We start from the raw sequence: 27,058 nt of genomic DNA, 5'->3' as shown, positions 1-27,058 counted from the left end.
TATCCTTCAAAATTCATACTGTGGTGCAGTTCATTAACCAAATACTGTGTACAAAAAAGTCCGTATTTTGGGGGAGTGTGCATGAAATGTGTGTATTAGTGAAAATAATAAATAAAAGGCATTCTATTCACTTGCATAAATGTGTATCTCATGCGAAACAGCATACAAAAATGTGTGTATTGGGAGAAACTGGCACTAAAATGCTTGGAAATTTTCATGAGGACTAAAAAAAATATGCAGACAGATGCAGACTTAAGACTAGAAGAATGAGAAAATGAGAGAAACACAAATTGACAAATATGTCCACCTCCAGGAGGGCTTTGGGGAGAAAACAGGAGGTAGGTAAAGGGTAAAGACACCCCTCTGCTGATTCTCTGTTGCAAATCAACCCCTCTCAAGGGATCTTTGGAGCTAGGTTAATGTTACATGCGGCTTCCATCTGATTTTACCCAGTGATGGTGAAATCAGTTGGAAGAGGAGAGTTTAAAGGGAGAAAGTTGGGGGAGAGGGTTAAGCATCCTCTCATATCCTATCACCACTGCACATTTGCTCCTCCTGGGGTTGCTTTGAAGACGTAGCCAGTTGGACATTACACATGTCTACACTGTAACATTCGGCCTGAACACTACCTCTTAGTATAGGTTTAGGTTGATGGAATGCCCACAGATACGTCATCCCCTACAAACACCTGCTCAGACGTCGTGATAGACAGTGTGCCGACTCCTTCCATCATCAAACTGTACTATCAAGAAGCCTCCCTAATGAGCAACCAAAATCTCCCCTGCTCTAACTTAAGTCTAATAGATCTAGGTCTTTCCACTAGTATGTACCAGGGATTCTCGCTGCCTACTTAACGGAGGGGAACTAATTTTGCAGTTCCTGTTGCCTGAAAAACTGGGAGCAAAAAATATTTGTCAATATATTGCAAATTACCACACAGGGCCCCTCCAAGCTGGTGCTTCGTTGACAACAATGTTCTGGACACAATTAATACTGCGCAGGTGGTGATTTGTTCTACTTTGTGTGTTCTGCGATGCTTCCCAGTCCAATCTCGCTGCTGATGTTCAGAGGGGTTATATAGTGCAACAAAAGCGAAACAAAAATAAAGCGGAACATTTCTGGTATAAAAAAATATGGGATTTCAGTAGAAAGTTAGGGGATATGCACTGGCTGGAAATGAAGCAGTGTGACCACTGTGAAAATGGGAAAGTATATGGCAAACCATAATGAATATGCAATAAAAAGGGCATATGGAGGAACTCTTAGTCTGCAAGTAGATCCTGATCTGCCTTCTGACCACGCCTGGCGCCTGCTTTAGAACAACCCAACTTTATGGTGTATATCTAGTGTGTGTGAATGTATGAATACATCCCACCATTCACCAAAAGGTCCCAGGTCAGAGTACAGGGTTACTCATATAAAACCATGATTATAACAGTAAAGTGTGTGTGTGTGAGAGAGAGAGACAATTCCAAATAATACCTGTTACACTGTCAGTACAAGTTCATAACAGTAGGTTGAGTGCTGACCAGCAAAATTTAATTTTAGATTCACATCAATACCGCTTGAAAACAGGTTTATGCAAACAAATGTGTGTGTCACTTTCTGATTTATTGTTCCTTCTAATGTGGTATGGCATCTGGCACTTTTTCACAAATGTGAGATGAGTTGATGTCAAAGATGAGGCAGAAAATTCATACAGAAAGTAGTGGCGCATGTTTTGCCTTAAAATAGCACAATTAGCATGTTTGGTGCTCATAGTAATTCTCTGTGCCTCTATAGCACTATAGAAAGGTCAAGGAGTTTCACATAATTCTGCTATTATCCTTACATCCACCCTGTAAGGTTGGCATAATTACCCCCGGGTTGCAAAAGGAGATTGAGCAGCGCGAGAAGCTGACTTGCCTATGGCTATCTAGCGAGTTTACTCGGCCCAGTATACCTGAAGGAGCGTCTCCACCCCCATCGTTCTGCCTGGATGCTGAGGTCCAGCACCGAGGGCCTTCTGGTGGTTCCCTCATTGCGAGAAGCAAAGCTACAGGGAACCAGGCAGAGGGCCTTCTCGGTAGTGGCGCCCGCCCTGTGGAACGCCCTCCCACCAGATGTCAAAGAGATAAACAACTACTTGACATTCAGAAGACATCTGAAGGCAGCCCTGTTCAGGGAAGTTTTGAATGTGTATTTTTGGTCTCTGTTGGAAGCCGCCCAGAGTGGCTGGGGAAACCCTGCCAGATGGGCGGGGTACAAATAATAAATTATTATTATTATTACTGTATGAGCAAGGTGAGATTTGGTTGTGTGCCCCTCTCCCTACTCACTGCTTCATAAGCTGGAACCAAATCATCCCTTTTCCAGTGTGGTATAAGAGAGTGCCTGTAGCTGAAGAGCCTGGCCACTGAATCAGGTCAGTAGCCCATCTAGTCCAGCATCCTGGTCTCACAGTGGCCAGCTAGATGCCTATGGGAATGTCACAAACAGGACCTGAACTGCAACAGCTCTGGTAAGCTTTGCCCACTCTTTCCTCCAAATGCGTCCCTCCTCATAGGAGCATAAAATATGTGGAAGCGAGTGGATTTGTGCTGCGAAAACCCAAGCAGACTGCACAGAGCTCCAGAAGCATCTTCTCAAAGTATAAAAGGCTCTCTCCCCATGTGTGATTCCCAGCAACACTGGAGTCTGACAAGATGGTGATTGTAGGCTGACTAATCCAGCCCCATCTGCACTATACTTTTAAAGCAGTATCATACCACTTTAAACAGTTGTGACTTCTACCGAAGAATCCTGTGATGTGCAGTTTGCTGAAGACACTGGGAATTATTCCCTGAGAATTGTTCACAATGCCCAGAGTGGTTTTAACAATCAGCCCCTCTTCCCGCTGGGAATTTTAGCTCTCAGGGGTGAACAAGCATCTCCTAAGAACTCTCAGGACCCTTAATAAAGGATTCTTTGAAGGAAGATTTGACTGTATAAAGTTGTACGACAGTAAGAGCCAGCCTAATTTTGCTTGTTTGCTTTTTACTCACTCCCCACCCTTCTTTGTCTAGCCTGATGGAGAATTTTGGAAAGCTCAAAAGTGTGCTTGGCATTTTCGTGACATTTTGGTTGGTTCTAATATAGATACTGCCCAGCTGTGGGTTTGGGAGTTCTTTTCCGTATGGAGACTGGTTTTGGTTTTGACAGATTAGCATGTCTCCCACCCAGCCCAACAAGCTAACCTAGCAATTGTTCCCCACAAAATGTCACTACTTATTTCTGTTGGCGCTGCACAGAGTTATGTCCACAGACTCTAAGATCAAAGAATTTCACATCACTTTCATTAGTGCCACATTTGGCTTTCCTGGCCGTGGGTTCCCCCCCTCCTTCTCTTTTCTCTTCGTTGATGGTTGAGTTGAGGTAAATGACTGTTTCTGTGTGAGACCCCCTGACGAAACATCATGTTAAAATGAGGCCAGTTATCTTGCCAAATGTTTGCATTGCTTTGCATCAAGCATGACTCCCTCCTGTGCCAGAAATAATCTTACATGGCATTAATCAGATTTGCCGAGCAATTGAAGCAATAATTCCTCTCTCAGCACAGATTTAACTGGATTTTAAAACTCCTGCCATGCAGGAAACATTGCCTGGTTAAGCCGATGCATCCTGTTGGGGGGAGATGCACACTAAATAAAAGTTCTAAATTATGAACAACAAAAGAAGTGAACATTTTTTCTAAATTGCCTCTTGCAGAAAGCTGGAAGACTGTGGGGCCCTCCACAATGGTGTGTTTTTGTGGGTATATGCTGCAATAAGAGTGCCTAAGTGATGGTTCTATACTAGACTGTCCATACATTATTCTGGTTTATTGTTCTGTAATGCTTCCCCCGTGTTATTGTGTTACGGCCTACTGGGTTGCTGTTGTTTTATCCTGCTTTTGTTGCACTGTAACATCCACCAAGTGTGGTGGGGAGTCCCGTACTGCAGAGCACAAGGAAGGTTTTTAAAAGCCCCCTTCTGCAACCCCTCTCCCAAAGCTGCTATTAACCCTAGCTAGGAAACTTCCAGTTGTCTTTGTCCATGGAGTTTTCTCGGCAGGGATACTGGAGTGGCTTGCCGGTTCCTGCTCCAGGTGGATCACATTTGGTCAAAACTCTCCACTATGACCTGTCCATCTTGGGTGGCCCTGCACGGCATAGTTCATAGCTTCTCTGAGTTGTTCAAGCCCCTTTGCCACGGCAAGGCAGTGATCCGTGAAGGGGTAATATTGAGGAAAGATGGAGGGCACAAGGAGAAGGGGATGACAGAGGACGAGATGGTTGGACAGTGTTCTCGAAGCTCCCAGCATGAGTCTGACCAAACTGTGGGAGGCAGTGGAAGACAGGAGTGCCTGGTGTGCTCTGGTCCATGGGGTCACGAAGAGTCAGACACGACTAAATGACTAAACAACAACAACAGGAAACTTCCAGAGCTGCCGATCAGTTTCCATCAGGGTCATGGCAGAACAAATGGGTTAAACCCCATCCCTACACACTGTAGTCCTGATTAAGGCTGTTCCTCCTGACAGCTAAACATGTTAAAAATAAGGAGTGGGGGAAGTTTTTCAGTGTGTGTGTGTGGGGGGGTCACTATACCTTAGGGGAAAGTTATTGCCAGATGCATTCCGAAAGTGAGCAGGGCCAGACAGTTACACAATACTTTACAACACACACCTCTTAACACACAACACACACTTGATGCACTGTCACAGACACACAAAGACTATGACCTCCCTCTACACCCCCCAAACAGGTTCCCCCCACTCTTCAGCTGATCCACATTGATCAGCTAAGGAGAGAGTTGCTTTCATCCCCTTTGCCAACATACCACAGGGATCTACGGGATCATCTGAGGAGTAGGGAGGTCTCAGTTTTCATCCCCATCCTGGAAAACGCCCAATGGAGTGCTGCAATTGGAAGGAAACCAGTCTACAGGGTTGTTGCTTTATCACCATTAAAAGAAAGAAAACGGAAGAGGCTGTTAGGTTAGCTGAAAGGGCTTCATGGGCCAGATCTGGTCTGCAGCCATATAGCTCCACCCAACATTAAGCACAAATACATATTTAAGCTCTCAGCTGTTCACAGATCCCAGCAGCTCCTGACACAAAGCTAGCTACGAGCAGGTAGGGTGGTTTTTTGGGGGGAGGGGGAGAGAACTCTACTTCGATAGAGGTTTCTAAAACCATGCATAGTGTGAAGACAGTGGATAGAGGGAGAAATTTACAGTAAAAGTCTCCCATGAAAGAGGAGAAACCTTACCTAATAACTAGGAAGGAAAGTGAGGAAGCAACTCAGAACCAAGTAAGTAAAACTAAATTGTAGACAACGAGAATTGAGGAACGCCTTCTACAGGAACAGTACATCCAACTAGAGCAGGAAGCCCTCTTATACCCTCTTCTGGTCAAGAGGGGTCCACTAGGTGGGTGAAGTCAGTCCCAGGTCTGAGGACATTTCACCAAGTACCACCTGCAGTTTTGTGGCTCACCACATGAGGCAGCTGTTTACATATCTCAGACAAGTTACTAGATAGGACTTTCTTTTCTTTTCTTAGTTTAGGGAGGGAGACAGCCAAATGGAAAAGTGATAAAGGTTTCTAAAATTGTGCACAGTGTGTGGAGAAGTAGACAGATAGAAACACTTCTCCCTCTCTTGGAATATTAGAAATTGGAATTACCCGTGAGATTCACTGACAGTAGCTTCTTTGGTGGCAAAATACTCTTCACTTTGAGTACTCATTGTGTAGGATTCTTTGCCACTGGGTGCCACTGGGTCAAGAGCTTAGATGGCTGTTACAGAAGATTAGAGCAAAACCCTGCTCACAGGGAGGTCAACAGCCCTCTCCTGCTATTGTTCCCCTGCAAAAACTCTCAGAAGCAAATGGCTGAACTAGAATTTATTAAGAAATTTACTAGAATTTATTCTCTGCCATCCCAGCTCTCTAAATTAGTACAGCAAAGCCAGGAAGATTGTGATCACTACTAATACCTCTGCTGTGGTGGATCGTCACCGTTCTTATCTTTTATACACTTGAGCTTTGGTTAAAAAGGCCACAGACTATCTCTCTCTCCATTGCATGGCTTTCTGACCCTACTGTTTACATTTTTTATCCTTCAATGTGCGCATGAGCGCTAGACGATAACACATCATGAGTCTGACAAAGCCAACAGAAGATTATGCCACAATACATGGTTAGTCATAAAGGTGCTGCCTACTAGATTCTTTTTTGATGCGACAACAACCTTGCATTGTTGCATGCCACTATGAGATGTTGGTGGACAAGCCTACAGGTCAGGCTGGGTGGCCTCAGAGTATTTTGATGAGTGGCTGGAGTGGTTAAAGTGTCAGAGTAGGACCCGGGAGACCAGGGTTCAAGTCTCCACTCAGCTCACTGGGTGGCCTTGGGCTTTTACCTCACAGAGTTGTTGAAGGCTCTGTTGTCTCCTCCTCCAGATTCACCCCAGGCAGGTCTCAGTAACGCACACTAGGTTGGCTCCCTCATTCAGTATCCAATTATGGATCCGTAAGGACTCGTTGTGAACCAACCTGGCAGTGCACTGCCAGACTGTTGACTACAGAGGCAGAACAACTGAATCACAGGAAGGGTGAGGGATAATAAGTAGACACCTGACCCGTCCTTCCTTTGTAACTGCCTGCTCACCCACACACCGTATTTCACCAGTCCTGTAACTGCCTGAATTAAAGTTCCTTCCACCCTCTTTCTGATCTTATTTTCCCAAAAGCACATGCCAACAACAGAAGCCAACAGTAGGGTAACACACCAACCCATTGTGCAAGTGTGCTTTCTAGGATAGCATCCAGTTCCTACATAGGTTGCCCTCCCTTAATGTAAGCTCTCACCAGAAGATAGATGAGGATAAGTTGGAAACAAAACACGCTTTTGACAAGATCTTTCTCTCTCACCAAGGAAGGTCCATCAAATTCACACACACCATGCTCTCATAGCGCTCACATAAATGCAAATTCAAACAAAGAGAAAAGGGTAGTGTCCTCACTACAGACCCCAAGGACCCCCCTTCCTGTGTTATCCTGCTGCACTGCAAGTCCTTATTAAGTAGCTAAAAGGTAAAGGGGCCCCTGACCATTAGGTCCAGTCGTGGCTGACTCTGGGGTTGCGGTGCTCATCTCGCTTTATTGGCCGAGGGAGCCGGCGTACAGCTTCCAGGTCATGTGGCCAGCATGACTAAGTCGCTTCTGGCAAACCAGAGCAGTGCATGGAAACGCCGTTTACCTTCCTGCCGGAGTGGTACCTATTTATCTACTTGTACTTTGACGTGCTTTCGAACTGCTAGGTTGACAGGGACCGAGCAACAGGAGCTCACCCCATCGCGGGGATTCGAACTGCCGACCTTCTGATCTGCAAGCCCTAGGCTCTGTGGTTTAACCCACAGCGCCACCCACGTCCCTTAAGTAGCTAGATGGCAGCAAATGAGCCACAGGCACTGCTGCTGCCTCTCCTCCTCCTTGTGGATTCTGCCAAGACCCAAGGATGCAAAGGTTGTAGGGTAGCCAGGGAAAGGGTGGGCAGGTCTTTCCCAACTTCCATGCTCCTTATATGTTGTTATCAGTTGTGTTTTGATGTGTTTCCAGCTGCCTTGAGAAGGATAGCCCTGAAAGGTGGCAACACATGCTGGAATAAAAAAAAAACTAAAAAAAAACCCCACAACCTCAAGGGGTCGACTGCTGCTGTTATGTACTCTATATAGAACAACCACTGCTTGACTGTTTTTTGATCCAGTTCCAAGCAGATTAGCTGCAATGCAGTTTTCTTCCAACTTTCATATTCGTCTAGATCGACTACAATATCCAATAGGCTTTTGCATTCTGAGTTAGTGGCGCTCCTTTATCCAGTTTTTCATTCTGCAAATGATTTATGCAAGCTTAACTTTACACACTGTGAAGAACCCTATTGGTTTCAGAGGAGCTTACTCACAGCATGAGACATTAGCCGAACGCATAAATCATTGCAGAAGAGTGCTCTTTGAGGCCTATTTTCATTAGGATATATATTTTTGAACAGCAAATGCAAGGAATCGAAACTTGGAATTAGCAGCTAGTAAAACTTCCTTTCAAGGATCCAACTGCTTTGGTTAGGCATTACATGGCACTACCTTGTGTTTTTGTGTCACACTGTTAACATTCCTAGCACTGATGTGGTGCTATAATTTAGTGCTTTTAATTGGGCAAACATTGCCAGTCCAGACCATATTTCAGAAATATAGCATTAACAAAAATGTTCAACATCTGTGTTTTTATAGGAATGTTTACCTACCTTAGAGTCAGTGGTGGGAGACCAGAAAAGGGATAATAAGTCAGGATTTTTGTCAAGTTTCATGCGCCGGTCAACATTTGCACAGTAGTCCGCAGTGAGGTGTTGAAAAGCAAGTTGTTAACCGGTGATAAGAATTCCACATTTGTTGTTTTGTTAAACAATGGTCACCTTTCTTTACAGTTAGTTTTATCACCATAGCCATATATTTGAATTTCAGCAAAAGGGGGGAGGGTGGAACTGTGTACCCCAAATGCTGTACCAACCAATTTATAATGAGATTAACATCTTGGTCCTTTAAATGCTTTTGCAGCAGTTGTGCAAATAGTGGCGTATGCCTCTCCAGCTTACAGATGCATCTTGTTTTTATGGGCCTGGCTACTCATTTGCTTCTTCCCAACCTCAGGTTCTGATGTAGCCTGGCATTTAATGGTGAACAAATATGAGGGGACATAAAGTTGTTAAGTTTCCTTTTTGACGTGGTGCTTCTGTGTCTTTTAACAGCCTGACACCCAGAAATCAAGCAGGTGTATCTTTTCCAGACATGCATATTTATATGTTGTTACGATAACATAACATTATTATATTATATCACTGTATATTATATTACTGTATTATATTATATTATGTTATGTTTTATGTTATGTTATTGTTACTTTGTATAATCATAGAATCATATCATGGAATTGTAGAGTTGGAAGGGACCACGAAGGCATTCTCTGTGGCAGTCCCTAATTAGTTGAATTCCCTCCCATAGGGATGTGTCTGGCACCTTCATTACATATTGTCCATTGTTATGCTGAAGATGCACCTCTTTACCCCATGCTTTGATGTTTGCTTGCTCTATCTATCTATCTATCTATCTATCTATCTATCTATCTATCTATCATCTACCATCTATCTATCTATCTATCTATCTATCTATCTATCTATCATCTATCTATCTATAGAACACATTCTACTTGTGACTGTAATTTGTTTGAAAATTTTTAATGCTGTTGTTGTAACCTACTCTGGGACATTCTGATGACAACAACAATTTACCACCTTTTCTCTTTGCCTTGCAACTTTAGACATTATTATTACTTAATGTATACTCACGTACAGGCTGCCTGACAATAAAGGAAGACTAGCCCCTACCTCAAGGAACTTACAATCTAAAATTCAATACAGGCGAAAGAAACAACAGAGGAAGAGGAAAATTTATTCTGAAAAACTTTCACTGGCCACTGTTGATTTAATAGTCTCTCAAACAACAACTGTTGTCATATTTTAAGGTTTATTAATGTTGTGTGTGTCCTACTATTTTTTCTAGAAAGTTTTTTTTTTAACTTTAATTTGTATGTCACTTTGGGCACACTGATAAAGAAAAAGTGAGTCCTAAATCATAGAAATAAATGTAAATACATTTCCCAGAAACCAATTCAGCTTATCTTTACAATGGCTGGGACAAATGAAATAAACCCAGTCTTTTCCTTAGTCTTATGTTAATTGGTTTCTTTCCTATTGTTGCACCGGTGACAATGCTGAACTTTATCTGTAGGATCAGTCTCAAGAAGAAGAAGAAGAAAATTGCTGATGGGTCTGTTTGAATACAGGGATGGATGCAGTCCTAGGAGGCACCAAAATAATGCTGCAAATGGAGCAGAGCTTGTGTAGCTGATACCTTGGAGGCCTGTTGTAATAAATGCACCGCTCTCTTGGGAATCAGGGAAGACAAAGCAGCATGCAGCATAGGCATCTGTGTGTGAATTTTCTCAGTGTACCTAGAGTCCATTGCAGTCATGTGAGCTTTGTTCGCTGGCCCTTTTCTCTTTTCAGTTGTCAATATTAGCACCAGAAGTGACTTCTGACTTCATGGGAACCAGGAGGGGGAGAGGGGTGAGTCATTGCTCTTTTAAGCCACATAAGCGCTCTCTCATGGCATGGCTTTTAAAAGCAACACAAAGAATTGGATCTATATGGGTTCATCCCAGCCAGATGCTGAATTCCTTATGGGAGAAGCTGACCGTGCTCCATTCCCACACAAATCAATGAATGAGCCTCACCATGGGATGCAGAATCCGAGCTCTCCCCTGCCCAACACACACACACACACACACACACACACACACACACAAAATAACCACTCACTTGGCACATGACAAAAACAACCATGCAAAAAATAATGATGATGATGTTATACTTCGGTACTTTCTGAAATCTGCAAACGACAAAACAGTCCTTGCAAAAATCCAGCACAGAAAACATAGCACAAAGGAGGCAATTATTGCAATGTGTATTTCTTAAAATAAATGTGAACTGTAGAAAGGTGTCAGCAAAAGTACGTGCATTTTTGGAAAGAGAGAAAGGCACTTTTAAAAGTGCAAGGTCCTGCAGCTTTAGAACCACGGGTATCCTGCCAGGAAAAAAACAACCCCCAAGGTGCCAGTGGAGAGCCAGTGTGGTGTAGTGGTTAGAGAGCAGGGAGACCAGTGTTCAAATTTCCACTTGACTACAATGCTCATTGGGCCACTCACTGTCTCTTGGCCTAACCTACCTCATGGGGTTGTTGTTGTTGTGGGGGGGGGGTTAACATGAAGAAAAAAACCATGTACCCCACCTTGAGACCCTTGGAGGAGAGGTGAGAAGTGAAGGGAAATGAACTTAAAAAAGTAACTGATGCACAGTGCAATCCAATGCATAGTTCTATGATTTTATTACTTTTGCAGCCACAACATGGCTTTCTCCCCTCCCTGGCATTCCCCTTGTGTGCATGAAAAATTGGCTCTGGGGGGGTCAAGAGAATCCCCAGCACTCAAGGGCGGGAGGTGTGGTGGGGGATGTTTTACTTGACAAGCTGAAAAGCTTCTGCTGTTGGAGCGATTGCCATAGGGCTATGACACAGGGCTACAATTCTTCCCATTGTAGCCAATGGTGTGGCTTCCTGGTAAGTGTGTTTAGGATTTTAGCCTTACTGTGTATATATGCTGTCAATGGCAAGAACAGGGGTGGCAGAGATTCTCACCACCACCCCTACTCAGTTCCAAATACTGAAGCTGACCTGCACATCAGTGGAAACTCACTTCAACACTCTGTAGCTGAGTGTCCTGCAGAACACCTGAGTGCAGCAGATGAGTTCAGAGATTGCAGGGCAAGTCATGCGGCACAGTCAGTTCCAACACCTCACTGTTGCTCATCCGTATCTTCTGCCTGAGGGCAGCTGCCTCACTCTGCCAGTCATGGGGAAAGCCCTATTTCATCAGATGCACTTGATGTTCTCCTGCTGAAAAGCAACATGGGTTACCTCAATACAAAAGTGAAGAAAAGCCAGCAAGAATAGAATGTAGTCCTCAAATCAGCTTGATATATTAACACAGCAGCTTAAGAACTCAAAAGGAAGACATCATTAATAACATTTGTAGGCTTCTCCCTGCCCAAGTCCCCAAACAGCATGAAACCCCAGGAGTGACACAACTGGGTTTCATTTCCTTTGGATAGGGTGGCCATTCACAGTGCCACAAAAGAGAACAATGATTTGCATCAAATTTGCTAGTGTATAGGTATAGATGCAGTTTTAGAAGCAATTGCTATAATTTAAATAGAGATACATCTCAACATAGTGGGGGAAACTGAACAAGCGACCTGTGTGCCTGGCTCAGTCTGTTGTGCAGGTAATGTCCAGGCCCCTGTTATTTTCTTGTGGTTCTTTATCTTAAGGCAATACTTGAATTTCAAGTGGATGACCCCTTCAGATAGAGCAGTATTTCCTAAACTTGGGTCTCCAGCTGTTTTTGGACTACAACTCCCATCATCCCTAGCTAGCAGGACCAGTGGTCAGGGATGATGGGAATTGTAGTCCCAAAACTGCGGGAGACCCACGTTTGGGAAACACTGAGATAGGGAATTGCCTTCTGGCAACCCTTAAAGAAATAAATAATAAACATGCATAGGATTATCCTGAAAAGCACTGAATGTTGGGCATAGGTTTCTCCTGTGCCACATTATACATTTTTGCAGGGTCAAAAGGGACTTTGTTTCTAGTTGAGTGCAATAGTGCTGGTTAGTGGCATCCTAGAAAGCAGAATGAAGGCAGTTATGACAGGCTTTTGGAGAAACTTAAGCAAGCAATCCAGTGTGACTCAGGATTGTTGGGAACAAATGCTTACTAATGAGTCTGTAGCAACTCCCAATTGGGGATTTCACAGAGGAAGAAGGTTTGAAGGGGATTTCAGCTTTCTCATCTTTCTCATTCGGACTCATAGAGACCCCCCCCCTTTCATCTTAATTCCTGCAATACTGAAAACATTTATCCAACTTGTTCCTCAAATCCAAACGACCTGAAACTGAAAGAAATGGCAAAATCTGAGTGAACACAGATCAGATTGAAAGGCCATTTTCTCATCAGAGAGGATGTGTTCCAAACTGAGATTAATTCATCTACTGGCATCTTGGAATATTGTAACAAATCAGCTAGGAAAACTGGAAACATAATTTAGCCCATTTCACATGTGTAAAACAAGATTCAGAGCAATGTTCCAATTATATATTCAATTTAAATTGCAAAAAAATCCCAATGTATTTTAATTTGTTGTTTTTAAATTGGGGTGTATAGGGTGTTAGGGGATGGGTAGTATCTTTGATGAGGGTCCCCCACACTCTCATCTGTGGCTCCTAGAAGCTGTTAGCATGCAACAGCAGTCATACCCCAGGAACAGCTTTGATTGGCTGGCTAAACCAGGTGAGGGTAGCTGATGGATCTCAAACCCTTGGTAAGTTAGGGGATTCCCCTGCATGTGAAGACAGACTCTGGCAGACTGAGCAGACAAGATCAATACTGGGTCCAACTGTCAATAAGGTGGTTTCTACACGAGCTGTAGAGGGAAATGAGGAGCAGATAGGGCTCGTCAACCTGGGAAGGTAGCGCTACCCATGTAGATGGAAAACTCTGATCCTAAACCTCCCATGCCTTATAGCTAAACTCATTTGTGAAAAAGGCTTCAGGAATAAACCCCAAGGAACAATCCATACCCACTGCCTTGCAGAACATCTTCAGGAAAAGAAAAGGCTAAGGCAGGGGTAGGCAACCTAAGGCCCATGGGCCACAAGCCGTGGCCCACGTGGGTCGTTTAACCAGCCCACGAGCCGCCACCCAAACTGAGCTGCCTGCTTGGTGAGTCCCTGCGCGCTGCACTAAACCGGTGCAGCGTGGCACGGGGACTCGCTTCCACGGTTCTAGAAATTACGTCTGTGCGTGCGCAGATGCCGGAAATTGCATCTGTGCAGACGCCGAAAATCACAGGCGCACGCACAATCTGGCCCACAGAGGGATCTCCGCCGCTAGAGTGAACCGGCCAAGGCGAGGTAAACCGTGCCAACCCCTGGGCTAAGGAGTAAACCCTGCATACATCTGAAGTGGGGTCCTTAAGGTGGTTGGATGGCAGCTACTACTCCAGCCAAGCTGGTGCTAAATGTATAGCATTGCTTTCCTTTGGACCACATCAGCAAGGCTGAAAGGAGGCAGGCAGCCTAGGACCTCCATATACACTGCCCAGATTTGCACCTCAGAGAAGTCACTTTGGTGCTGAAAATACAACAAACTTTTACATATCTCACAATAGCTAGGGGTATAGGTGCTTATGGGAAATAATCTTTCAAGTTCTGAACATCAGATGGGGAAATGACTGCCATTTTGTTTTCCATAAATGTCATCTTAGCCCACATGTCTGTACCTCTAGAATTCATATTGACTCCCCCTTCCACAGCCACTGCTCAGCTGCAGTAGCAAAGAGTTGCAGCGTACAATTCCACATGCCTGAAAAGTGGTCGCCCGGTCTATTCCTGTTGTAGTTTGTACATTAACTTTGATACAGGTTGTGTTTGAAAAGCAAATAGCATTATTTACTCTCACACTGTCTTATTCTGAAGAAGGGCATGCATTATTTATGTACTGTTCCCCAACTCTTTATATAGTGGAATACCTTCCTCACTTTCCCCCACTCTACAAGGACCATATTTGGTGAAGTGATGTGTGGCATGATAACTCAGGATTTCTCCTTCACTCTGTTTTCTAGACAGTATGTAGGCCTGCTCTCTAAGGTGGACAAATAGCTCCCTAGGAAAGGGCAGAATGGGCTCTACCCGAGTGAACATAAGAAGCATAGATTCTGGATCAGACTAAAAGTCTCTTTAGTTCTACATTCTGTTATTACAGTGGCCAACAACCGTCACAGCCTTCAATTTTTGTTCCCCAATGACTGGTATTACTAGAGGCATACTAGTGATATTCGCATTCACAAAAGTTAAGGAGTATGGTTGGCATCCGTCTACCTTGGGAGGCAGAGGAGGAGTGCACCTTTGTGGGTGAGGTCAAACCATTAGAGTTACAGCGCCTGCTGTGGCTGTAGAGACCAATATGGGGAAAACATGTTTTGTTGCAGCTGGGGCCGATGAAGGTGCTCTCTGAAAATGTGTTCTAAATCCTGCTTTATATCCTAAGGCAAGCATAGCTCTGCTGAAACGAGTTTAAGAACAAATATAGCCTCAGCCTTCAACCAGCTAAACCTCTAAACTATAGGCCATTCAAATTAGATACAAATTAGTATTATATTATTATAAATTATTTCTGTTATATATGTTATTCATATTATTATTAGGTAGCAGCATCATTTGTGGAAACTGCATGCAGTATGTCTTGTTAGTGCAGTATTTAGTGTGTACAGCATCTATTATACTCGAGATGATACTCTATCTTGGTTTTAAACATTTTTGACTAAAATATTTTGTTAAAGATTAACAGATTTCTTCAGAAGTCAGTTGTAAACATTATGGTTTTTTTGAAAAGTTGTCCATTTACTAATAAAGGGATCTCTGTGTCTTATCCTTTCATGAACCAGCTGTTTGCTTCTGGTTACGGCATGATACATGTTCAAATTATGGAACAGATTGTAGATAGGTGAAGGGAGATCATCAAGGTGGGTGGTAGGTGACTAGAGGTAGGTGACTACCATGTAGCATCATGAGAAGAACAAACAGTAAGGTTATAGAGAGCATTGTCAGCGGAATTGATTTCAAGAGGAGAGGACTTTTTCCCCAGTGAGTGTGAAGCAAGGGATGGAATTAACAGAAATGTGTCTGGTTAGAATCATACGGGTATCAGTGGCATGCACGATGTGGGTGGATCTCAAGGGACCATCTGCCTGAGCCATGTTCTAGAAGTCGTCAGTTTAATCAGGACCGCAAAAGCTGATTCTGAAGCCAAAAAACATATTCAGAAATATCACATGGTATGGTCTTCACATGACTATTGTGAATAAGCAATCACACTTGACTGCCCCCACTACTTGGGAAAAATATCACTGCCTATAGAAAATCTGTTCAGTCTGAAGAGTTGACGGTATATAGTTAATGACAAATTGGGTATGATACCAAATGTGGGTTAAAGTGGCTATGTTTTATTTGATGACCTGTTTTTTTTTGAGGGGTGCCATGTTTGTCGTCCCCCCTTTCCCTCTGTCTTCTATGATTTGGGTTATATGCAAGTGTTTTACCCAATGGGTTGCTTTTCTTTTTTTGATGGGGTGGTGGTTCCGAACATCACCAGTTTTTCTTCTGTGAAATGGGTATTTGGCCGAGAATATGGCTTTCCAAAATGGTTGGGGATCTCTACCTTTATCTAACACATTGCCTTCAGATGCAGCGGAGGATGCTCCCCCATCCCTAGTGTTGAAAGGAGAGCAAAGGGGGCCTGTTTACTCAGCTTTTGTAAAGAAATGGAAGAGGTGGACCATCTTGTCACTTGCCTCAGGCAGAAAAAATGTCAGGCCAGCAACAAAATGCGGAGGACCACAAGCCAATCCCGGCACTTGTCAGCTCTGTTAAAAACCATTGTCTTGAGTCTGAGCATCTTCCAGATGTTTTTGCCAAACCTCCTTCTTGCTTCTGAACATCTCACACCCCCTTCTGTTTCAAATTAAGCCGTCCAGAATAACTACCACCCACTCTGGTTTCATACTCAGCTTGCCTTCACATCTGAGCCTTCCTTCCCCTAAAACAGATTATGTGCGCTTTGGGAGGAGAGAGTTAAAAATACAAAATAAAATAAAATAAAAATAAAAGCACCTGACGGCAGACCGAACGGCGTTTCTGTTTGCTTTTGAAAGAGAAACTTCACCCCTGTTAAAGGCACCTTAACGAGTCGCGCTTTGCCACGGTCTCATCAGGCTCTTGGCTGTCGGAGGCGAAAGGGCCGCGGCGAAACTCTGCTTGGTTTCGAAACAAGCGAACTGCTTCTCGTTCGCGCCCACTGCCTGAAAGAAAGAAAGAAAGATTCGCCGCCGCCGCCGCCGCCGCCACCCTGCGTGGAGCCGGCGCGCGGGGTTGTTGTGCAAGAGTTTCCCGCTAACTTCCACCAACTTCCTCCCGAGCCTGGCAGTGGACGAAGTTGTTGTCATCGACGCAACGCCGGCTTCTTATCAGTTCTGCATGCCGGCTGTCTTAAATATATATTTCTATATTTATATATCTCCGGCCTCCCTCAGGCGCGCGGGCGGCTCCGCCCTCAGGTGATTGGCGCCAGAAGAAGCCTCCCGCGCAGGAGCGAGAGCGGGAGCCGGAGGCCGACCTGGCAGCCCCAAGGCGCCTTTTCCCTCCCTTCAGGCGCGCGCGGCGTGGGCAGGCAGCAGCCGCAGGCAAGTGGCGGGGAGTCCCGGCGGCGCCCAAAGGCCGGCTTCGGGTCTTCTCCTTAACCGCAGTCTTGGGAGAATGCCGGAGGAGGAGAAGGGCCGCCCGGCAGCCTTACCTCGTCCCGTCCCTCTCACGCATTTCTGCGCGGTCTCCCGGCGCCTCATGCCGCGCCGGGCCGGCGGGCCGTTTAGAAATAAGGCCGGGCGTGAGGAAAACGCACCTCGAGAAATCGGTGCTGTTTAAAAACGGGCAGAGGTCGGTGACGCCGAGGCGAGCGGCGCCGGGGGGTGGCGGCGGCGGGAGATGTTAATAATAATAATAATAATAATAATAATAATAATAATAATAATAAAGTATTTAAAAGTGTGGCAAGCTGTAAAGCGGGGCGGGGAGGAAGAAAGGTGAAGAAAAGGTGAGAGAAAGGAGCGTTCCTGAAGTAAGGATGGGTCCTGGTTTTTGAGGTGTGGAGAAGACGGGTGGGGTGGTTATTTATTTATTTATTCAAAGGCATTTGCACTTCTTTAAGCCGGCCTTGGGGTGGAAATGGTAGTGGTGGGTGCGAGCAAAGTATTTCATTTATTACTGTATTTTTAATACTGTATTTGGATTTTTCAGTCCCAGGTATCAAAAGGCTTGGGGCCTTTCCTGCCTGCCTCTTGTTTATCTATCTATCTATCTATCTATCTATCTATCTATCTAATCTATCATCTACTGTATCTATCTATCTATCTATCTATCTATCTATCTATCTATGTTAACACCCTGAAATTTGTCTCCAACCAGGTAGCCTAGATGTAAAGTTGGGCTGTTATGACAAGGAAGGTGAGTATATTGATAAAATGGGACAGTAGGTGACTCTGGGGAGGAAGAAGGATTTAAGAGGGTTGTGACATACTGAGTGGAGAGTGACGGAAGTGAAAGGGCCAGACAGTTAAAGAAAGACAAGAAACTTTATATTTGGTCCTAATGGATGGGGGTGAGGGAAGGGGACCCTATTGGTGACACATGTGTGCAAGTTTGGAACAGGCTCTATGGTGGTGGCTAGCTGGATTTAGGACCATGTTGGTGTGCAAGGATGTGGAAAGTTCCTTCCAGGGCAAGGTATGAGGGCACATGTCCAGTTTAGTTTCTTGATGGAAAGAGTGAAGGATATAAATGTACTAAATAAGAACCCTGGACTCCCTTCTCTACATTTATTAGAGCATCGGCTTCCTTCTCTCTACTTAGAACCTTAATCTGGTATTAATTATATCCACTTGTTATATAATTTGGTACGGTATATTACCCACTCCCTGCCCAGCATCAACACTGCACACACTGTCATTTCTCCCACTTTTCCAGTGGCGTAGCGTGGGTTGTCAGCACCCGGGGCAAGGCAAGTAATTTGCACCCCCTAACCTGTGGATTTTAGCTCTGATTTTAGCACTGCGAGTGCGAGCACCCCCCCATGTTGCGCCCGGTGCGGCCGGCCCCCCCTGCACCCCCCACGCTACGCCACTGCACTTTTCTGCTCTTGCACAACTGTCTCCTGCGCTATTTCATCTCTAGCCCCAGGCCTCTTGGGTGCTTACAACCTTACTATTTATTTTTTTATAATCTGACTTTAAAAAAAAAAAACCAATCTAAATGAACCTTGGTTGTTGTTTTTTAAAGGCCTGCGTTATAATCGGTTGAGGGCACCAGAACTTAATAGTATTCCATAGCCGATCAGCACTGTGATTGTTTCGACAGGCAGCTAGCCAAGGCCAGTAAAAAATGAAAGAAAAAAGGCCTGTTACCAATAAGGCATGCAAAACTTGGTTGCACTGTCACTGCTGCTGGTGCTTCCAGTTTGTGAAACAAGTGTAGGGTGTCATTTTTATATTTAACATTTCCATCCCTTCCCACTCGTCTTCCTAGAACCTTAAAGCAACACCATCTTGCGAGGCAGGTTAGCCTGAGAATTAGTGACTCACCTGAGACAAGTCAAGGTTTATAACTAAGAGTCAAATTAGGATTTCTCAAACTCAAAACTGAACAATGCTTTTTTACACATTTTTTTTTTGCAAGGTTCTGGTTGATTTGAGCTATGGATAGGGGTTACTTTGTGGAGGAATGGGAATGTGAATGTTAGAACTCAAATTTGAGTCTTTGGAAGCATTTGGTGTAGTACAAGGGCTGAAGAAGGCATGATGACTGCTTGGAGACAGTGTTTTGTGAGAATTGTGTGGTGAGGACAGGACGTTGTGGGAGCAGATCTGCAGCGCTGTGTGTACTTCATATTGTGTGCACAGAGAATGAGGTGACTCTAACATACTGAGGGACTTTACATGTACAGTACAGGAGAAGGCATTTTGGAGGGAGAAATGAGGCATGTGCTACACTTGTAGCTTAAATGGGTTGGGCAGGGGCAAAAGTAGGCTTTATTTCACCTGGGTCAAAGACCCAGTTTGGCACCCTGCATGCACATTTGCATACACACTACACAGGCTGGGAGCCTCAATGCGCCCCTCTGAAGGCTTCACCCAGGCAAAAAACATGCCCCCCCCACGGCTCTGGGTTGGGAGAGGAAATTGACAATTTATGGAGGCCAGGTGAACCTGAGGATGAGGATGCTAGCTGTAGAGGGAATGAAAAGGAACATCCTATAGGGTCTTCTGTGGGTTTGATAGGTATGCCATTTAAACTGGAAGTTTTTGGGTGGGGAGGAGACTGGCTGACTGCTGTGGTTGCAAGAGGGCCTGTTTGCAGAAATGAGTGGATTGCTGACTGAATGGGGACAAAGTGTGTGTCCGGATAGGTCTGTTAATAATAGAGAAATAATTTGTGGTGAGAATAGCGTGTGGCTGTGTGATGCTGGGGGTAAATTGTGTGTGTGTGAGAGAGAGAGAGAGAGGGGGGGGGGAACTGTGGGTATAGGGTGATATATAAATTTAATAAATAATAACAATATATAATACACCAATCCATTAAGTTTAAGGATCTGGTAAGGGTGCCAGCTGTAAGGATGAATAGGGTGTGGGTGAGACAGTGTGTAATTTGTTGTGGGGGATGGAAAGAAAAAATAGGGGAAAGGCTGGTGAAATGCCATTGCATGCCATGAACGAGAGGAGCCTGCGCTTGGATTGGTAACAGATTCTTTTTCAAACCAGTGATCTGAGGGTGAGAGAACTGGGCGTGGATACTCCGGTTAAGGCAGTAAATAGCCTTTGGGTGTAGGTTTGTAGGGATGCTAAGCAGAAGCAGGGCGGAGTCCAGTCTTCTGGGTGAAGCTCGGACGAGGTGGGGGCAGTCTCTCGATGCATCCGTGGCTTTGCATCTGACTAAGCTTAAGCTTTCTTCCTCGAAAAACTGGTGCCGCGGTAAACGCGTTGCCAGGTTTTCTCGGGTGTGTGTGGTGCGCGCGCGCGCGCGTGTTCCTTCCACATTCTTTGTAGGGTTCTCCCCACCCCACCCCCCGCCGTTTAAAAACAAAAGTGGAAAGTGGGTCGTCGGGCCAGGGCGTAAGAGCGGCTGCTGCTGCTCCTTGCAGCAGAACTACGTCTCGATCGTCACCACCACCAGTGCCGCGGCGGCGGCTCCAGGAAGCTCCTGAGGACATGCGAGAAGGGAGGGAGGCGACGAGTGGGAGTGAGGAAGGCGGGCCGTGGCGCAGAGCAGGGTTGTGGCAGGCTGTGCGCGCGCGCCCGCGCCTCTCCCTCCTTCTCTCTCTGGCCGAGTTTGTAAACACAACCCTCGCGCTGAGGTGGGCGGAGCGCGACCGCCCTGCCGCTCCGGATTGGCCTCGAATCCTCGGCGAATGTTTTTACAGTGGCGACTGGGCGGGCGCCTAGCCCTGTGTTTGGAGAAGCGGTCAGAGCGCGGCAGTGCCCTCCTGGCTGGCTGTGTTGTGTGCGTGGGGCGGGAGCAGCGGCGGCAGCAGCTGCAGCGGAGGAGAGCTTTTTGTCCCGTCGCGCGCGCGGCGTGTGTATATGTTTGTGCGCGTCGCCCTCTTCGCCTCTGCCTTCGCGGAGGAGGAGCGGGGTCAGCCTAGGGGAAGTTTCGGGTTTGCCTCGGGATGACTCAGACGCCATAAAGCGTAAGTAGCGGCCGGGGGATGGGTACGTTTGCGAGTGTGTGTGGGATGGGCTTGTGGGCCGGGGTCTCTCGGTGTGCGTGCCTGTGTCTCCACCCCTTCTTCTTATCCCCTCCCCCTTTGTGTGTGTGCCCGTCTCTGGGTCTGTTATTCTCCTGCCTTGAGCTCGCTCTCCCTTTGTTGGGTTTCATAGCGGGAAGGGATTTGTCCTCCACGTTCCCGGTCGGGCTGCCGCCCGGTGTCGTTTCCCAACGAGCACTCTTCAGACCGAGGAGAAGCGACTTGAGTTGAATTTATTTTCAAGTCACAGCGCGGGTGTTGCCCCCACCTCCCTCTCTCCTGCTCCCCTCCCCCCAAAGCTCCTTCCCAGGCTTTGCCTTTGCATGGCTATTTTCCCCACTACTCCCCACCTTTTTGTTCCGTGCTTGTGATGGTTTTTCCAACTTTTTGTATGCGTGTCTTTAAATTGACATTTTTCTTCAACCTGTTGTTGGTTGCGTCTCAATCGGGCAACGATGGAGCACTTAGTCAAGTCACGCTAGACATTTTGGAAAGAAAGTAAATAAAGGTGAGTTGGAGCGGGTGGTGGTGTCTCCTCTTGTCTCCCTGCCGGAGTGACCGACTGTGGTTCGTTTCTTGCTGTTCCCTTTTGCCATCGACCGAAACAAAATGTAAATAAGAGTCGCCGTGGCGTCTCGAAAGGTTTCGAAGTGAAACGTTTCCTTGCGTCTTTTTCTTAGCCCTATAGCAGAGAGAAGGATTTGGTGGTGGCGAACCAGCCGTAGAAAGGATGAGGGGAGGGGAGGAGTGAACGGAGGAGCACTTTGCAGTGTACAAACGCTATTGTTGTGACGCACTTTTACAACTGATTGCTCTTGCCAAACCTTCCAGACTTGCTGTGATCAGCATATTCAGTAGAACAATGGAGAGAGAGCCTGGCCGACTTCCCTGTCCTGCACAATCACGGCATCGACTGCTCACTTAACATTTCAACACTGTATCTGATCCTCCTGTCTAATGACTTGGAGAGGATTGGTGATCCAAGTTAATATTCCTTTTTCTTTCTTTTCTTAGCCAGTTGAACCACCTCCCCCCTCCCCCACAATCAAACTTGGAATGCTTGCTCAGCTGGCTAGCAAGTTTTGTCTTCAAACTTTTGTTGTACTTGTTTTTCTTTTCACCAGGAGAAGCTTTTTTTGTGAATGATGTTGGACTGGATAATACAGGTTGACATCTTCAACAGTGCTCACTTTTATTTTTAATTCTGGCATGCTGGTTAATTTGTACATGAAAAGGGGATGGAAAACACACAGTGGTTTGTATTTGTATTGTATTTCTTAATGACTGCACTGCAATTCCACCACTATTAACCTAGTCTTGGGTGAACATTATGTGTAATTTCAGTTGCCTTTCTCTTTTTCTCCACTTATTTTCCAGGGGGAGAACACAAATAAAAGGCCCAATGGCAAAACAATCTTCTGATTTAACTTCTGAGTGCGGTAGAGAGGGTGGACAATTGCAGCCTGCTGAAAGGCCAGCTCAGCATCTTCGGCCTGGGGCCCCTACCTCCTTACAAACTGTGTACCAAGGTAATCATTCGGGCGAGCGGGACACTTCATCACCCAGTAGCCCTCAGGGACCACTGGCACCACCCTCCAGCCCCAGTCCGTTTGCTACCAGATCCCCGTTGTTCATATTTGTAAGAAGATCCCCACTGCTGTCCAGATCCTCCAGTGGGTATTTCTCTTTTGACACCGACAGGAGTCCTGCACCTATGAGTTGCGACAAGGCCACACAGACTCCGAGTCCCCCGTGTCAAGCCTTCAGTCATTATCTAAGCACAATGGGTAAGCTAGACCATGGTAAGAAACATTTCCACTTGTGTTCTGAATTCAGCCTGCCAGTGAAGCTTGCATTTGTGTGTGTGTGTTTGGCCTTATATGAACTCTGAAAGGGGGTCAGTTAGTGCAGTGTAGTGGTTGAGAGACTGAACTGTGAGCCATGAGGTTCACTAGCTCAGATCTTTCCTTTGCCATGAACTCACTAGGTAGTCTTTTGCAAATTACATAAGCACACAAGAATAGCCATGCTGGGTCAGACCAGTTGCCTATCTGGCATGCTGTTACCCACAATGGCCAACCAAATGCCTATTGAAGCCCAGAATCAGGACAGATGAAATAGGAGTCTCTCCACTTGTGCTCTCCAGTAGCTGGGACTGAGAGGCATGCTATCTGTGGTATAGGGATAATATAACAGCGTGGTTTGACAAATTTACTGAGGCAATTGTATGTAAAATGTTTGGAGTACTCTGAAGTGTTAAATAAATGCTAGGGATTACACACACCCTGTATATGCTATAGGAATAGTACGCCAAGAAGTCAAAAAGAAACTGCTTTTCTGGGATATTTTCCAGTAAATCAGGAAGTTACTGTATATTAAGCGGCACTATGATTCTTACACCCTTTTAGAGTAGTCCTGTAATTTCAGTGAGGCTACTCTGGAAGAAGTAAGGGCCAAGCTGCACCTGACGCTAAATGTGCCACTTGTAACATGAATGTTTTTACAATACTAAACAACTATGGAGTAGGGGTGATTAGGATTGGCACTGTGGTGTGCTGGAAGGGGGTTGAACAGTTTCCTCTGGCACAGTCCCGATGAGTGTTGCTCCTGTCTGCTTAGTATTGATCCTGGAAGTGAAGCTTTCATTGATGCTAATGGAAACTTTTTTACTGGAGCAAATAGTAGTGGGGTGGGGAGACTTTCACTGGACTGCAGTAGTGGTGGAAATGCTCCCTCCAGCACATCCTCATCAGCCCCCGCCCCTCCACCGTACCTCTTAGTCACTGTTTTAAAAACATGCAGAAAACTGAAAACGATGTGCTTAGTGTCCTATGTAACTTGGTCCTAAGTTGAAGATTGTCATCAAAACATCTAACCTGCTGCCTATGCTTTTTTCAGCCATTGCTTAGAAGCGCAGGAAGGTAGCATCTGCATGTCAGTCATCACCCTCCACAAGGCACTAGACATTTTTCAGGAATACACAAGCAGTGGCACTCTAGACTGGAAGCTACACCAGCTTCCATCCATGGTGGCCATCTGCCATCTTAACTTATCTGAAATGCAATTCCTCTCCCTATAGATCAATGGAATCTTTTGGTGTCCCGTGTGGATTACAGATCTGTGAAATTATAATGCCAAAAACCTATATGCCAGGGCGTTGCATTTTGCATGACTTAAAATGATGGACAGTCACCATGGATGGGAGCCAAGTTTGGCTCCTGTTCAAAGGCAGCACTACTACTCACTGCTGAAAAGCATCTGAGAGAGGGCCATGAATGGTGATGCAAATGGCTTGGACCAGTGAGGGGCCACTGGGACCTGTTCTGGCCAATTGCTGCTGCCAGGCATGCAGTGACGAATTGGCTTCTCACTGCATATCTGGTTTTCAGGTGTTCAAAAGGTTAGATTACCTGTAAATTGCAAGATTTGGAATAAGTGAATACTGAAAAGTGCAGGCGATTGGTATTGGCAGCCCCATGTCTAACCAAGTCTAAAATTAAGAGACTGCAGTGTTCACTATGAAACAAACTTGAACCCTCACACTGATGATGGGCTGCTTCAGATGTAATGTTTAGACGTAGTTTGGTGTTCCTTGAACAAGCCTAGGTGAGTTTCAAGCCTTTGTGGTCCCCTCCCCCCTCTGACACAACTGTGAAGAGGAGTTTGGAAGCTTTCATTTCCATTTGAGATGAACCGCAGGCTGGCTTGCCATGTCACCTAAACCTGAAAAACTGGTTAATATTAACTATGGTTTGCTGGAACAAGCCAAATTCAAACCATCCATTTCAGATACTGTGGTATGAACTTCTTGCAATGACAGGGAGTTGGGCTAGGTTACCTTTGATGGCCCTTTCAATTATGGTTGAAATTAACATCAGTTTAGATGTTCAGATGTAATGCTAGCTGGTTAACCTACAATGGAAGTAAAAAACTGCATACAATAGCTTATCCTCACGGTTTTGTGTTAAATGTGCAAATCCTCCCAGTGGGATGTAAAGATCACTTAAAGCAAGGATGGGTGACCCTCCAGTTGGAGGGTCTTCAGCATGACCAAATGGTCTGGGATGATGGGAGTTGGAGTGCAGCGGCATCTGGCAGGCCACCAGTTACCCATGTCTGTCTGACTTAGATGAGGGAAGGGGCGGGGGGGGGCACAGAAGCTGTTAAGTCCATCCTGTGAAATATGCTTCAGCATGGTGGGTTTCTTCTTTTGAGTGCTGAGGTAGCTTGGGAGGGGGGAGAAATAAATGCTCCTTTTTAATGATACTTTTTGTGGTCTAATTTTGTGTTGTACATCATTGAACCAGTGATTATCAAAAGCTTGAAGCGCAGACATGCTCTTAAGTTAGTATACTGCCAAGTGTGTATATACCTTTTAAAATGGTTTAGCTCAATATTGCAGGCATGTTTATCTTCCCATTTTTACCATGGAAACTGAAGGCACTTCCTGAAAATTCCACCAATCAGAATCTAGAAGGGAGAAAAATCCCTTGTTTGCTATAGCCTCTTACTGCTTTGATATTTTAAAACGTATTGGAGCTTAATTTTCCGGCTTAGCTGGAAATGTAGAACATTCAACACACTTGGGAAAATACCTATGCAGCCTATTGATTAGGTGATAAGGTGATGACATTAATAAAGGTGGTGGTTTCTCCTTCATTGGAGGTTTTTAAGCAGAGGTTGCATGGTCATCTGTTGTGGAGGTTTTAGTTGAGATACTTGCATTGTAGGGGATTGGACTATGTGATCCTTGAAGTCCAGTTCTACGATAAAGCAGAATTTGTGTGCAATCTGCTTGTAACTTGTTTTATAAAATTACTGCTGAACTGTACAGAATAGTTGTTACCATTTCTGCACAACATAAGAGGCTTTGTTGCCTTTTAACAGTTGTATGATGGTAGAAATTCAACAGAGGAAGAATGCTTCTTTCCCCAGTTTGGAGATCAAGTGGTGGGGGAGAGCTGACTTGTTTAATCTCCATCCGTAGCTGTTTAAATACTGTACAGAGAAGCTGCAGGGTTGGGTGGGGAGAGGTGGTAAGCCTAGGAAAGAATGAAGTTAAAATGTGAAAAGGGACTTTGTACACTATTGGAAGGCAAGCATGTAAATAAACAATGCTTCTAGCAGCATATCTCTGGTGTTTATTTTAAGGAATTTATATACTGTTTTTCATCCGAACTTCACAAAACATTTTTACATAAAAGCAAAAAGCATCAACTAAATATATACAATAGAACAGCAAAGCGATGCTGTTATGGAGAACTTTTTTGAAAGCTAGATCTCTCCTCCTTTCAGGGCAGTGTGGTTCCTGAGCAGCCCAGCAGTGGCAATTTGAGGAGAGGGAGCCCACCTTGCTTGGAACATTGGGAGGGTAGATGGCGTCATTGTTTAAGTTTTACCAGAAATGGGTGCTACTCTGGACTTCTTACTTATTTAGATTTTATTTCTGTATATATATTGAGGAACCAGGGAATGTGACTGCAAGTGATGAAAATGTCAAAACATTAGTTTTATAATATATGGATTACCTGCTTAACCTCTCCTCCTAAATGGCAACCCAGCCCAAAAGTCTGAACATTTTTGTGGCAGATGGACAGGAGGATTTAACAGCCTCCTGAGGGAAAAGAATTCCAGAGTCCTGGAGCAGCTACCCAGAGATGCCACCTGGTATTCCTGGTGACTTGGCTGATATTTGATCACTACACAGATGTGTCCAGCTTATATATCAGTGGTATTGTAGCACAATCCTGCACATGTTGCACAGACCTAAGGAGCCAATGGAATGTATACCTCTGTTAGTATAAATGGGATTGCTGCTTGAATCTTGTCTTGAGCAAAAGAGTCTATAGTTCCTGCATTCCTTTTTGCAAGCAATAGATTTATGCTGCTGCTGCTATTGTGCTGATGCATTAGCACAGTCCTTCATTGGTAAGTGAAGACTACCAAGGGAGATTAAGTTCTGCTTTGGTGCCGCTTCTGCCT

The 27,058-nt window shown here is 45.1% G+C and overlaps 1 protein-coding gene and 1 long non-coding RNA gene across 10 annotated transcripts in view; one reads left to right on the top strand and one right to left on the bottom strand.

Annotated features, from left to right (window-relative positions):
• Positions 1–27,058, top strand: part of BCL2L11 (BCL2 like 11) — a 90,912-nt gene that overhangs the window by 33,881 nt on the left and 29,973 nt on the right. For 2 of the 9 annotated variants that reach the window (XM_083605597.1, XM_083605596.1), the window contains 2 exons: positions 2,356–2,500; positions 22,454–22,863. In XM_083605597.1, the coding sequence (XP_083461723.1) occupies positions 2,454–2,500; positions 22,454–22,863 (457 nt within the window). In that variant the 5' untranslated portion in view covers positions 2,356–2,453. The other 7 variants (XM_083605599.1, XM_083605601.1, XM_083605595.1 and 4 more) reach the window with 7 other exon arrangements.
• Positions 12,249–17,205, bottom strand: LOC310758851. Its single transcript, XR_014546007.1, has 3 exons — positions 17,078–17,205; positions 16,399–16,586; positions 12,249–12,623 (listed from the first exon to the last, which is right to left on the bottom strand). It is a non-coding gene; the product is annotated as an uncharacterized lncRNA (long non-coding RNA).

The sequence above is a fragment of the Podarcis filfolensis genome (assembly GCF_964270895.1).
Source record: "Podarcis filfolensis genome assembly, chromosome: 3".
NCBI classification, from domain to species: Eukaryota; Metazoa; Chordata; class Lepidosauria; order Squamata; family Lacertidae; genus Podarcis; species Podarcis filfolensis.
Note: the sequence above shows the minus strand (reverse complement) of the source record. Positions and strands in the feature narration are given on the sequence as shown.